The following is a 15421-nucleotide window of genomic DNA, read 5'->3' as shown; positions in this document are numbered from 1 at the left end:
ATAGTTATCCACTGACTCCCAACTTCTGAGGTTTTGCTCTGAAGAGAATTTTTTCCGTCTCTTTCTCTCGCTCTTCAATTCCGGGAAACATTCTTTTTTGTTTTAATTCTCGTCTCTCCCAAGCTGCTGCTCTGGCTACTCGAATCACAAGCTCCCTCCCTTCCACCCTTGTTGCCCCTCCAATCAAAAGTCCTTTCTCAGTAGGAGCACAAAGAGCAGAAATGAGGGAACGTGTGATTGGAGGAGCTGTAGCAGCAACACGGGAGAGGCAGATTCTGAAATTGGAGGAGCAGCTCCTTACAGATTCTGTCTCTCCCTCACTCGGTGCTCCTCCAATCACAGCTCTGCAGTCAGTTCCACTTCTCAACTTGTGGGCCAGAATTTTCCAATCTCGTACATCCCGCCATTGCTGTCAGCGAGAATGGAGAATTTGGCGCTCAACCAAATCCCCATTCACAGCAGCAGGACCAGAGAATCCCAACTGCCGGCGAAGTCGGAGAATTCTGGCTGTGATCTTTTTAAACCCCCAGAGGTTAGACTAGCAACAAAGGACTGAACATAAATTTAAAATCATGGTTTTCTGAGAAGCTAATGTCAGAAATCCGCCAAACAGTAGAAAGTTCTCACCTCTGCATAACTGTTGAACGCTTGGAGATCCCCAACTTTGTGCCACATTCAAACTGATGTCAGGAGAGGGGAAATCCACACCACGAAGATCACGAGAAATTCATTAAAATCAGTCGTAAGTGCCATTGCTTTGCCGCTAACAGCACAATCTAAGCCTTAAAGTCCTGATCTATTCCGTACTACCCAATATTTATTCAGTTATAAATATTAGTAGCCCATTTCACTTTTTTCCATTTTGGTTAATACAAATTTGTCTGAGCTGTTCATCTTAAAACACATTCCTAGAATCACTCATCAAAAACATTCCTTCGATTTGGTTTTAAAACTTGAAGCTAATGCAGAAGTAAAATCAAATTGCAATCTTATAAAATTGGGCAGAGCTACATCACACAGTTATGTCTGACGTTGCTTAATGAAGATTGTGATCGTTAGAATGAAAGAAAATTGATCCTAGAGAAAGGAGAAAAATACGTTAAAGATCACAAAGTACCTGAATGGTCTGCTGTTCCCGATTTAATCTGCTGGAACTCACGATATCTTCCTTTTTAGTGCATTTGAACTTTTCTCCAATACAGCTAGATGGGTTTGCACTGCACCTAACTGAATGAGGTCCTTTGCATTTAGAAACTGGATTCTTCACTGAACCATCCTTCTTTTCTTTGGTAACAGTACGTTTGACTGGTCCAGCAGCACAATGGTCTTTCTCATTACATATACCTTTAGTCATTGATTGATCCGCATCTGTAGATAATTTGGAGGATGTTGTATTTCCACGTGCTAACTCCGGTATGGTCGCTACCTCTAAACCTCTGTCACTTTGCGATTCTCCAAAATCTTTATGACTATGGCTATGATTAATTAAGGGCTGGTTGCTCAATGGAAAAGAAGTAATTATTCTTTGTCCTTTTTGTTCCTTATTTTGAACTTTTCCATCTTCACCCACTTCACCCATTGAATTTTCACTCACGCTTCCTTTATTGGTTTTACCTACTTTGTCTATCTTGATTGTGGAAGCCATATTTTGACGATCTTTCTGACCACTTTTGCTTTCAGAAGGTAAATAGCTTAAGTCAACTATATTTGCACTACTGGAGGCTGACTGGTTCAAATCTTTGGAAGGAATACCTTCCTTACTTATTGCATTTGGAGTGAATAATTTAGGATTGTCCTTCTTATTTTCAATTGCAAACAGTTCCAAAGCCCGGTTACGAACAATAGACTCCAAGTTGGACAATGGTGACCCCATTATCTGTAGCTTTTCTTCCTTTGTTTTTTCTCCATAGTTCTGTGGTGTCCACATAGCTCCCAAATGATGTGGGCTTTGAAATAAAGTGTATTCTCCTCTGGAAGATGTTAAACCATAAGGAATTTCTTGAGCTAGTGGCAGCTGTGGTGCTGAACAACTGCCATTAGTTAACAATGGTGAATGATGAAACTGAGTTTTATCCCTCGCAAGATAAAGGTGGTTAATGACTAATGGGGGATATGCATTTGAATGAAATGATGCCACTTCACTGGGAGTGGATACAAAACAGCTGTGTGAGTGATTATTGGGTTTTTTTACACCATGACCTCCATATGCATCTTTTTTGGGATCCCTGCTTTTGTTGCCATTGGAAAGTGACAACTGGCAATCTCCTTGATAAATAATTGAAATTGGTTCTTGTTTAGCTGCACTCTTAGAATCTTCATTACCAATCTGTAACATAGATGCAGGTATAGCATTGGCCACGCCAACAAAAGTACGTGGATTACGGTTCACCAGGTTACTGGAACCTTTTACCCAGGACCAAGTTGGGTTCAGTGGCTGCAAAGTTATAGGATCAATTGGGTTCTTTTGAAGAGTAGTTCCATTTCTTACAGCATCTGGAAAAACCACAACAGGGGATGTTAAACCAAAATTTCCTTTAATACTGCTGGCACTGTAGTTACCCTGAGGTATTCGTGGAGAGAGACTGTCACTTTTAGAGTGCAACAGAGAGAAGGATCTATCCCCTTTAACAGGTGTTAACACCGGCATAGGTGGGGTTTTCCGCAGCTCAGGGAAAGAATTCTGTTTAACCCCTATACTGTGACAGGTTGATTTTGCTGACAAATCAAGAGGCAGGTCATGGGATCCCTCTGGATATATCTGCTTCTCAAGTTGAGGTGGAGATCTGAATACTATGAACGGAGGGTGTGAATTTTCTGAGAACCCAAGTGAAGGCTGCTGAGTGGAACAGCGCTCAGGAAGTTTAGGTAACCGGCTGTTTGGGCTCTTCCGTCCCAAACATAATTCACTGCCTGAGCTAAAATAAATGTGGGAAGTTTGTAATGAACTATGAGGAGTTGAAGATAAAAATTGTTGCTTCTGAGATGATTCTGACTGAGTTTTTGTTTTTGCAAAAGAGGAATGAGAGTAATCAGCAGTATGTTTGGTCTTGGATTCTGAAGTCAAAGTTCTGCTGAGCATCACTGGATGAGAATATGAATGTAGATCAGATGCTAAATTAGTGCTGCCAACTTTACTTTGCAAAAATGATGGCACTTTCTGCACTCCTGTAACTCCTAAAGTTGTTGGAAGGGACGGTGTAACATGAGGATAGTCTAAGTTTGATGGTGGTATGTACATCAAATGTGGACCCTGGTTAAACACTGGTGAAAAATAAGGTTGAGCAACATCGTGTAAATTCTGGGATGATGATAAACAAGGTTTGTATATGTTTACTGAGTTCAGTCCATCAAAAGGGTGGTGGCTCCCTGACTTGGCACTGTCTATTTGTGAATCAATCCAGGGAAGTCCTCGATACTGAGCCTCAGTCCCAGGAGTCACTTTTTGCTTTACAGCCTTTGCTGGTTCCCCAGTGTTATCCTGAGTGCAAGTGGTTTTTGACAGAGTTTGTTGTGCTTTACGATGCATGCCCACACACTCCAAATTTTTCATTTTGTTATCTCCATTTTCTGGCATTTCCCCATGCAGCAATTTACTTTCCACATTGGTAACTGTGTCAGTCTTTAACTGCGTGTCTGAAGTGGTCATGAAGGTGACCTCCTCTTCTTTTGGAACAGATTTTTCAGGCTCATTATCCTTGCAATTTTGTAGTCCCTCCTGCAATAAGTTACTTTCATCCCCCTCGACTTGTTGGACATCATTGCTCATTCGTTCAGTCGCCACCTAAAAAGATACGGCAATCAACAGAGATTTCAATAAGCCTAGTTTTCCTATAAAACACTAACACTACTTTATATCACGACCAATAACTGTTTTAAATTAGTTGTGAATTAAAGTAAGGATTTTAAGAATAATCTTGAAGCGTCAGAGGTAGAACTGTGCTACAGGGAATCACTGGCAATCATTCATACTTCAGTACTTTTTAAGGAAAGAGCTTTGTTTCATCTTGCTCCCCTGAAGTCACTGATGCATTTTGGGGTACAGGTCCATAGTCGTCAGCAGCTCTTGAATAAACTGCCCAAGTGCCTGTTTCTCAGTGAGTTTTAACAAATTTGTTGTCAGATTATGAAGAGTGTCACATGCCTAACTGCCTGTAGTAAGTGGTTATGGGCCTAAGCCATGATTACTTTTACAATTATGTGGCTTGCTTGCTAGTTCAGATGATATTAAATGTCGAAAATTAATGCTGTGGAAGTCCAGCCAGTGGGGACTATTAATTCCAGAGTCTTGTGTATAAGAACTCGAATCAGATGAAGGAGCAATGGACACAGCACTAAAATGAGTGAGAAACACGGCCCCCGACAAGATGCGAGAGCTCAGTGGTGGCAGGAAGAAGACACAGGGCCCCTAGATTGAGCAAAGTGTGGAGTAGGAGCATTAGATGGGACACCCAAAAAGCACAGATCTGAGCGGCAGCAGGCATGGTAGCAGTATACAGAGCAGGAGACATGGCCCCCGGACAGAGCAGAGAGCTGAATGGCTGCAGGAGGAGTGGTGACAGCAGTTTAGAGCAGGAGATAGGGCCCCCAGACAGTGCGCAAACCTAAATAGCATCAGAAGAGAGAGGGCCCGTGGACAGAATATGGACCAGAGTAGTGGTAGCAGATAAATAGAACGTGAGCCAACGCATTCAGAATGCAGACCTGAGTGGTGGCAAGAGGAGGATTAATGCAGCAGCATACATGAAGAGAAAGAGTCATTTGACAGAACGTGGACCTGAACGGTGGTTGCATATAGTCAGCTAAAAAAAAAACAAGAAGAAAGTAACAAAAATGATGGTACTGGACAGCAGGTAGGTAATTGCTTGGTGACTAATAGAGCGCGTTTTTGTCTCTCCAAGTGAGGGCAATTGTTTAATTAATTGCTGGAGAATACATCCATCACTGTTAAATTAAATGAACAAGATAAACTAAATTAATTAATCTATAAATAACCATTTATAAAAAAAGTAATTGAATTTATTCATGCTATCATATAAATAATTAAAAATGACCAGAGGAGACAGGGCAGGCCATCTCCTGTGGACGGGAGTTTGTGGACAGTGATACTGACCCGGATTCCAATAAGTGCAGAACATGTCTGTCTTCACCGTCACTCCAGCTCAGAGTCACTAACCTAAAGTGGGAGTTAGAGAAACTAACTATCACACCCAGAGAAAAGCAGGAGAAGAAGGGTGTGACTGTTGGAGAGAAAGATGCAGGGACTTGGAGGTTGAAAGGGAGGTCTCTCAGACACTGGCCCTGTCGAACAGGTGCACTATCCTGGTTATCTGTAGGGAGAAGACATAACGTAGATCAAGGCACCATGGCTCAGAGGAGGGGAAGAGCAGAATATGGTAGTGACAGGGGTCTCTATAATCAAGGGGATAGAGAGCATTGTCTGTAGCCATGAACAAGAATGCTGTGGCCTGTGTTCCCTAAAAATTGTCAGGGCAAGAGATATCACATGATGGCTAGAAAGGAATTTTGAAAGGAGGGACAATCCATTTATTGCTATCCATGTCAGAAAAAACAACATAAGTAGGAACAGGGAAGGAGAGCCTGCCATGGGAATATCAGGAGTTAGGAGCTAAATTACAAATCAGGACCTTGTGGTAATAATCGCTGGATTATTGTCTGAGCAACATGCAAATTATCTTAGAAACAGTCAGATCAGTAGTTTTAACACCTGGCTAAAGATGTATTTCTTTTCATAGAACATTTAGAAACCAAAAATATAATAATAGTTAACATGGATTTCAAAAGGGAAAGTCTTGCTTGACCAACCTCATTGAATTTTTTGAAAAGATGGACAAGGGTAATGCAATAGCTGTAATTTATCTCGATTTACAAAATGTCTTTGATAAGGTACACGTAATAGACCAATAAGGTCAGAGAATGTGAGGTGAGGGGTCAAGCAGTAAAATGGATAGCTGGCTAGAGAGTAGGAGTAATGGGCAGTTATTCAAACCAGCAGAATGTGGAAAATAGTATTTCCATGCTGAGACCACTGGTGTTCACAATTTACCTTAAAATTTAAACTACGGAATTGAAAATGCAATCTCTAAGTATGCAGATTACAGCAAATTTGGGGACTGAGGAACCAAGTACTTCAACAAATTACAATAAGATATAACAAACCTGCAGAATGAGCAACTGATTCAATAATTAATTTCAACATAGAAATATGTAAGGTATTATTACACTTTGGCAAAATAAAATGAGAATATATTTTACTTAGAAAATAAGAAGCTAAATGGTGTTGAGGAGCAAATATTCTGAAACTACAAATACACAAATCACCAAACATTGCAGCACATTAACATGGTCAGCGGATGGGTTCTAATTAGTGTCCTGGGTTCCTGGATTTTTTTTTCTAATAATCTTGCATTCATGTAAAATCACTATGACCCTGACCCATGATGACATTTTAGCATCTTTTTCTTCTTCTTTCCTTGTCTTTAACATATTTATTGTTCATTAAGATACATGTCTCTATAGTCCTCACTCCAACCAATTTTCACCCATTTCAGTATTATCCCTAACAAGGCATCTGGGAGATAACACAAATAATCATCGTAAATTGATTGCAGCATTGGTGGAGGCCATTCAATCTGTTGTGCCTGTATCAGATATCTAGAAGGACAACTCAGCTAACCCTTTCCCAGCAGCTATGCAAATCTTTTCTCCATCACACTCCCAGGCAGTGTGTTCAAGATCCTAACCACTCAATGTGTAAAGAAGCTTTTCTTCATGTCGCTCTTGCCATTCACCTTAAATCGATAACCCTTCCATCAATGGGAACAATTTTAATGATTTGTAAACATATAGACGGGATTCTCTGACCCTCCCCCCATGGCTTGTTTATCGGCAGTGGGATCTTCTGGGCATGCCACTGTCAATGGAAGATCTCATCCATATCCCTGGGTCTCTCTGCTCCTGCACCATTTTTAGAATTATACCCTTTATATTGCCTCTCCTAGTTTTTCCTACCAAAATGTATCACTTCTTTGCAATAAATTTCATCTGCCATGTATCCATCCATTCCGCCAGCCTGTTTATGTCCACTTAAAGTCCATCACTAACCTCCTCACAGTTCACAATACTTCCAAGTTTGTGTCATCTGAAATTATACCCTGTACAACCAAGTGTAGGCAGTGGTCCTAACATCAACTCTGGGAACCTCTTTGTATACTCTCCCCCATCTGAAAAACAGTTGCTCATCGCTATTCTGTTTCCTGAAACTCAGCCAACGTTTATACCATGAAGGTTAAATTAGCTGGCAAGCCTTATGCTGTGTGGCACTTTATCAACCACCTTTTGGAAGTCCATGTGGGCCACATAAACTACATTACCCTTATCCACCTTCTCTATTACGAAATCAAAAAATCAAGTTAGTTCAAATAACAAACCTCTGCTGGTTTTCCTTAATTAATCCACAGTTGTTTAACTGACTTAATTTTATTCGCGATTATAATTTCTGAAAGCTTTTCTACTGCCAAGGTTAAAATGACTGATCTGTAGTTAGTGGTGTATCCTTATACCTTTTTTGACTAAGGGTGAAAATTTACAATTTTTCAATAAACCCTTGATCAATGGTATTGCTCAATTGCTCACCTCTTCATCTGATTTTTGAATGAGATGTAAATGAGCTGCCAATTTGCTGTTGGCTGTTTAGTGCTACTAGCCAAAACTACTTCAGTCCCAGGAAATCAAATGCACTATTCAGGCAGGTAAGATGGAAGAGTGATAACTGAAGTAAACCACAGCAGACAAGAGAAGGCAGATAGCAAGCTTATGAAAGAAGAAAGTGATGAGAGGATGGAAATGGGTGGACATGATGGAAAAGAGAGAAGATGGGAATGGATGTGAAGAGAAAGTGGGAGGACAGGGAAAGGAGGCAGAGAAGAGAGGAAGGGAAGATAAAGAAAGAGGAGTGGGAGGGAGAGAACAGAAGAACATAAAAAGAAAGAATAAGAGTAGACCATACAGACCTTCAGGTCTGCACCATCATTCCGTAAGAATGTGGCTGGTTTTCTAGTTCAACTGCACTATCCCATATCCCTTGATTGCTTTAGAATCCAAAGATTTGTTGATGTTTGCCATGATTTGTTCAACAAGTGAGCACTTGCAGCTTTCGGGTACAGAATTCCAAAGATTCAAAATTCTGAGTGAAGAAATTTTGCCTCATCTCAGTCGCAAATAATTGGGCCCTTATTTTGAGATTGTGACCCCAAGTTCCTACACTTCCTGAAACATCTTCCCAGCATTTACTCTGTCAAATCCATCAAGAATTTTAAAAGTTTCAATGAAATTTCTCACTCTTCTAAACTTCTTTTAGCAGTTTTCCATCTCCTAAGACAATGGTTTGTACCGTGGGGGTCAACATTGCATTAGGCACTGCTTGGTGTGGCTCAAGAGCACCAATCTGGCATACCATTTCTCCCCTCAGTCTGCTGACTGCCCCTTCTACTGCTTTTCCAAACAGTGAGCCTCCAAAGGTCACAGCTGTCAGCCACTGTACTGCAGTTGCCAATATTTACATATCCAGAGAATAGCCTACTCTCCTCACATGGAATCAATCTAATAAACGAGGAATTGTATTATTTTCAAGGAAAGTACATCTTTCTTTTGGTAAGCAGACCAAAACTGTACAGAGTACTTCCAAATGTGATGTCACTAATGTCCTGCACAATTGCAATACTACTTCTTTACTTTTGTACTCTAATCCCTTTGTAATGAAGGCTAACATACCATTCATTTTCCCAACTGCTTTCCATACATTAATTAATTCATGTTAAATTTCTGTATTTAGTGTACAGGGCACCCAGGTTCTTCTGCATTCCAATATTCCCAGTCTCTCACCAAATAAGGAATATTCTGCTTTGCTATTTTTCCTGCCAAAGTGGATAATTTCACACGTCCCTACATAATTTCCCTTCTGTCACATTCTTGCCCAATCACACTTTCGTCTTCTCCAAGTGGTATCCTTGATTATTCTACCTCAGCTGGAATGGGGAACAAATCTTGCACTGTTGGTGCACCAACTGTCTAGCTAATTGTCGAACCCCACACAATCACTAACCCTTTCTAAAGCCTTTTTGCAGCCTTCTTGAAATCTCCACATTCTCACCTAGCTACGTTATCAGTAAAATGTGAATACAGCATTCTCAGTCCCCTCATCCATGTCTATTAATGACTGTAAATAGCTGAGATCTCATCACTACTCCCACCGGTACCCCACTAGTAACAACCGGCCAACTAGAAAATTACCCATTTATTCTTACTGTTTTTCTGTCAGTTAACTCTTCATGCTGATGGGTTTCCCCTAATTTTTATTATTACCTTTTTATAGCATCTTATTGAATGTTTTTTGAAAATCCAAATACACCATCATCTATTGGCTTCTCCTTATGCATCTTACCGGTTACATGCTCACAAAAAACTCATAATAGATTGGCCCAACACAATTACTTTTTCAGCAATCCAGGTTGACCCTGCCCAATCATTTTATGATTTCCTCAGCGCTCTGTTATTATTCCAGCATTTTTCCTACTAATGATATTAAGCAAACTGGCTTATAGTTTCCTGTTCTTTTCTCCCTCTTTCCAATCCACAGGAATTGTTCTAGATTCTAGAGAATTCTGAAAGATAAAAACTTATGCATCTACTATCGTCAGCCACCTCTTTTAAAACTCTATGATGTAGGCTATCATATTCAAGAGATTTGTTGGTTTTAGTCCCATTAATTTCTCCAGCAGTACTTCCCTACTAATGCTAATTGCTTTCAAGTCCCTCATTCTTACTAGACACTTGGTTCCTCACTATTTCTGAATAGTGGGAATTATTCCATTAATTTTATGTCTTCCACTGTGAAGAGAGAAACAAAAGGTAAAATTTTACAATACCCGTTGACGGGTTTACACACAGGTTCCTGGTAAAATTTCCAGGGTTACCTTTCTGCTAGACCTGGGGCAGGGAGGAGGGGGGAAGCCTAGTAGGTCACACTGCTCGAGGTACTGGCAGGAAGGGTGGGGGTACCCTTTCCAAATTCCTCCCACAACTCTCCAAGCTTCATTAGTTTACAGTTCTATCAAAAGAGACAGATTAGCTTTGGGGAGAAGAAAATCATCACTTAGGATTAATTTGCACATGGTTTTCCAATCTTTCACATAATGTTGCCTCATACTAGTGCAAAAGCTTTGGACTGCTGATATCACTCAATGATTTAATATAAAACGTGTAACTGACTGAGTGTACAGTGAAAGACTATTTTCCCTATTTGGACAGTAAGTGACAAATAATCATCAATTTAATATTGTGCCTGAGAATTTGGGAGATTAAGAAAGATTTATTTATGCAGAGGACTGCTATAGCACATGGAATAATTGAGTCAAATAACAATGTATCTTTTAACAGAATACTGAATAAATAGTTGAAGCAGAAGGTGATCATGAGCTATGAGAAGACAATAGGCCAATGCGATTAGTTGTGGGTTCTAGCAGAAGACTGGCATAGACAGTGAACTCAATGCTGTTAACGTATAATATTCTGTGAGTCCATCACTGGCTTAATTCCTGACTGCAGATGAATATACTCATAATTTCAATGCTATTCTATATTTAATTAATCAGGATTAATTGTCACTCACCTATATAGTCTAGCAGATTCAGGCCCACTCTGTTTCAACATTTAACTGCTATTCAACCCAAATTTAATTTCTTACTGAGGAGGCTGGCTAAACGGTGGATTGGCAATCACAATAATTTAGATGGGCCTAGTATTCTACTTAACAACAACCTCACATTATTGCTGTAAGCGTTAAAGACTGCACTGCTGAAAAACTGGGAAAATTTGAGAACTAGGAAGGAAAAGCCAAATGGAAAGTCCAAGAAAACATAAAGATTACAAGCCTGGTTGAAAGGTGCCAGCTGGTACTAAGATTTTCCAAAAACCCGTAATGCAAGGGCATAGTTTAGAACATAAAAAGGCATAATATTGAATCAAGATAAAGAACAAAAAAGTCTAGTGGTACCAAGTCCAGTTAAAAAAATTATTCAGTTCTATTGGCAATTCTGTCACACAATGTGTAATAAAAGTATGCTCCCACCTCTCAGATATAGAATCAAGTCAAGGCCAAACAAACAGAATAAAAGATTTCCACTGTTTGGATGAACTGCTCAATCTTGCTTACTTCAGTTTGGTTGTTAATACAAGTATCTTCCGTCCCTACTGGCTGTGGAGCACTTTTCCTGGATTCTGCATCTGTGAGTGAAGATCTCCTATTAAAGAAAATGATTAATTATTACTAGTAGATCTCCTATCTCTTTGTCATGGGTAGTCTAAGGACAGGAAGCACAGTTACTGATGCTTGTTATAGCTCCATGCTAGTCTCAGGTAAAGATTCAAACTCTGTTCCTACTGCTAATATGTTTCAGGCAAACTGCACCTACATTATTCACTTTTAAATCAGCATTATTGTGCCTCCATGTTTGATTTGGCAGCTTTCTTCAGTGGAGATGTTTATGAGATGACAGTCTTGCCCCAGAACTATGGTTTCATATTCTTATCATCCTTATAAACCTATACTGTGTACTCCCTGTTTGTTTAATGTCCTTTCAATAACCACAGTGCTCCATTTGTCACCTAACCAATGTTTTATACAAATATTTATTTGCTCATCTATTCTATAATTTTATGTATAAGCCCAAAATGCTGTTGGCCTTTATTACGGCTTTATCCCCTACATTCTCATTTTAAGGAAAGTATGCATTGGACCCATGGGTTTGTCTATTTATTTACATCCTTCAGCATCTTTCCATTGAGAGCATACTGTGATTCCTTATTTTTCTCCCAAAGTCATCTCACATAACAATTTTAAAATCAACTGTTTGTCTGATCTGCAGTATGCTTATGTCTTCCTTAGGGCCTTTGCAACCCTTTGTGCTATTTCATCAAACTTGTCACTTTCTTACCATCAGCAAATTTTGAGGTTTTGTTCACCAACTCCAAAATACAGAAACATCAATTGTTCAGAATGTTTTTCAGCAGACACTGCAACTCACAAACTCACCAGTCACAGTGCCACAACAATCCTAGATCCACTGGATCGATGCTGCCAAACTGCAGCAGGAGGACGGTGAGCCCATAGCATTCCTTAACCTTAGGAAACACTTTTACCAAAGTGCTGAGTGGGCCTGGGATGTTTGTGCCATGAGTGGCACAAGCAGAGGCAGGCAAGTGTAACTCAGTCATTAAGTGATGTGTCTGGAGCACAGGAAAAACCAAGAGGTCATGCAATTGAGCCTGGAAGTTGAGTGGCAGCTTCCAACTTTGCTTCTGCTCGTTGTCTGCCTGACCCTGGGCTAGTGGCCCTGCTTAACAGGTACTAGACACTGGATCAAAAGTGGAGCAAAGAGAATGTAAGTGAATGAGTAAATGTAAGAACATGAAATAACTGCAAGTGTCTTCAAACGTATACTATAAATGCAATGAGATTTATATGCCTTGAAGTACATGAATTTGTATGAATACATTTATTATATTTATTGACTGCATTGCTTAACTATTGATGATGCTCAATTTATTTTGGACTCCTCTGCATGCACAAGTGCATCACCCTTTATTTTCAAATGAATGGATTTGAAAATGTGCACTTTTGTGTCTTAATACAATGATTAATTACCGGCGGCACGGTAGCAGAGTGGTTAGCACTGCTGCTTCACAGCTCCAGGGACCTGGGTTTGATTCCAGGCTTGGGTCACTGTGTGTGTGGAGTTTGCACATTCTCTTCGTGTCTGCGTGGGTTTCCTCCGGGTGCTCCGGTTTCCTCCCACAGTCCAAAGATGTGCGGGTTAGGTTGATTGGCCATGCCAAAAATTGCCCCTTAGTGTCCTGGGATGCGTAGGTTAGAGGGATTAGCGGGTAAAATATGTAGGGATATGGGGGGATATGGGTGGGATTGTGGTCGGTGCAGACTCGATGGGCCGAATGGCCTCTTTCTGCACTGTAGTGTTTCTATGATTCTATGAATATTGGTTTTGGCATGATTTCTGTCTCAGACACATATTTATATCCACTTCATACACTGTGGTAAAGTATTCAAAAGTTATTCTATAATCCAGAAAACTCCAGGGGAAGTTACAGTGGGTATAACAAAATCAAAAGTAAAAGTGGACCTTAGTGACTCCGAGTATACATGACTTCAATCTTCTCCAATCTGAATATCTCCCATTGCCATAACTCTTTATTCCGATCACAACCAGTCTCCCCAGCTTCCAAATATAAACAGATAATTCTAGAAATGCTTAAAGCAAGGCAGCTTCTGTAGAGAAAACAGATGAGTTAACTGTGGCTTCCAGTGCCTACGTTGAACCTAGCTGAGGAGATCTTCCATTAGAAAATCTATCCAATTTTCATTCAATTGAAATGAGTAGGTAATCCATGCCATCAAGTTATCGCCTATGCAGTGAAAGTGAAAAAGTTTGTGCCCAATGTTTCAGGCACAGACACCTTGGATGGAATTTTCCCAAAGAAATGGCAAAGTGTCAGGTACTGAATGAAAACCAGCGTGTTTCTCCCCAGAGAAACAGGCAGGCTTTCTCTCCAAACATTGTGACATTTTGCCATTTTAAAGCAGGAGGTGTGTTTTGCGCCGTTATTGTGATGGACCTAAAGACACGAGGTAGGGCAGTTCCACAGAGATTGGGATGCCCTTTTTAAAGGGCATCCTGATGTCAATTTAATATTGAGGAGACCCCCTCCCCCCCGCCAGCCTCCATTACCCTATGGGATTGCCTCTCGACCTCAACCCCTTTAGCACCACCCATATAGGCACCACTCCTTATAGGCCCCACCGTGAAAGGGTGCCTGCCAGATCCCTGACCACCCAGGGCTACATTGGCTTCTGTGCCCCCAGTGTAAAGCCATTTTTGAATATTTAAATGCATGTTAATCCATGGTACTCAGATTCAGTGTGAACCTAATGACCGTCACCAGCAGGGTGCAGGGAAGTTCTCATTCTGAGATCTCCCCGCCGCAAATCCAGTTATGGCCCTCTTGCGAGATTTTCCTGCCATAACAGGATTCATGTCTTCTGCAAAAAGGGGCCGGAAAACCGCCCCCCTTTTCAGAAACTTCAGATAAATCATATTAAAAAAGGTCAAAAGGAAGTGGAAAAAATACAAATAAAGATTATTACATAAGAGAAGGAATAGAATGATCCATGAAATCCTTCAATGGCAAACAATAGATGGTTAAAAACAAAAGTAGTATTAACATAAGAAAGTACAAAGTTTATTTGAGAAAGATTTACAAGGCATGGAGCAGATGTGAATAGTTGACGCAGTTCGGGAGTGGTAGGGGTAATACTCAAGGCAGGTAGAAATAAAAGCAGAAAAAAATGGCAAAGCATACATGCCCCAGTAGCCTAAAATTCTGGAAATAAAAAGTAAAATCAAGTCAACACACAAGGTATAGAGTCCAGAGTCCATATGTGTTATCTCCCTTCCTTCCATTTGTTTTATTCCTTTCTAAAATGTTTTTCATCTGTAATTTCTACCATACGGACCTTGGGGTCCGGGTCCATAGGACTCTAAAATCGGCCCCGCAGGTGGAGGAGGTGGTTAAGAAGGCATATGGTGTGCTGGCCTTTATCAATCGAGGGATTGACTTTAGGAGTCCGGGGATAATGATGCAGCTATATAAGACCCTCGTCAGACCCCACTTGGAGTACTGTGCTCAGTTCTGGTCGCCTCATTACAGGAAGGATGTGGAAAAGATTGAAAGGGTGCAGAGGCGATTTACAAGGATGTTGCCTGGATTGAGTGGCATGCCTTATGAGGATCGGCTGAGGGAGCTCGGTCTTTTCTCCTTGGAGAGACGAAGGATGAGAGGAGACCTAATAGAGGTATATAAGATGTTGAGAGGCATAGATCGGGTGGACTCTCAGAGGCTTTTTTCCAGGGTGAAAATGGCTGCTACGAGAGGACACAGGTTTAAGGTGCCGGGGGGTAGGTACAGGGGAAATGTTCGGGGGAAGTTTTTCACACAGAGGGTGGTGGGCGAGTGGAATCGGCTGCCGTCAGTGGTGGTGGAGGCAAACTCAATGGGGTCTTTTAAGAGACTCCTGGATGAGTACATGGGACTTAATTGGATGGAGGGTTATAGGTAGGCCTAAAAGGTAGGGATATGTTCGGCACAACTTGTGGGGCTGAAGGGCCTGTTTTGTGCTGTAGTTTTTCTATGTTTCTATACTTGAAACTATATCTGCTCGCTGCATATGTTTAAATACTGAATGTTTCCAGCATTTGTTGTTGCCATTTCTACTACATATTAAATGTTACTACATTTCTTAAGTTATAAATTGAGTTTACTCCCAACTCTA

At 40.7% G+C, this 15421-nt stretch overlaps 1 protein-coding gene across 4 annotated transcripts in view; it reads right to left on the bottom strand.

The window, feature by feature from the left end:
* Positions 1 to 15421, bottom strand: part of LOC144492916 (BCL-6 corepressor-like protein 1) — a 179850-nt gene that overhangs the window by 65433 nt on the left and 98996 nt on the right. For all 4 annotated transcript variants that reach the window (XM_078211538.1, XM_078211541.1, XM_078211539.1 and 1 more), the window contains 2 exons: positions 11231 to 11318; positions 1118 to 3781 (listed from right to left, as the gene is read on the bottom strand). In XM_078211538.1, coding sequence (XP_078067664.1) covers positions 1118 to 3781; positions 11231 to 11318 — 2752 coding nt within the window. The remainder of the gene's footprint in view (positions 1 to 1117; positions 3782 to 11230; positions 11319 to 15421) is intronic.

The sequence above is a fragment of the Mustelus asterias genome, chromosome 4 (genome assembly GCF_964213995.1).
Source record: "Mustelus asterias chromosome 4, sMusAst1.hap1.1, whole genome shotgun sequence".
NCBI classification, from domain to species: domain Eukaryota; kingdom Metazoa; phylum Chordata; class Chondrichthyes; order Carcharhiniformes; family Triakidae; genus Mustelus; species Mustelus asterias.
The sequence above is the reverse complement of the archived record's forward strand: the minus strand, read 5'-3'. Positions and strand labels throughout refer to the sequence as shown.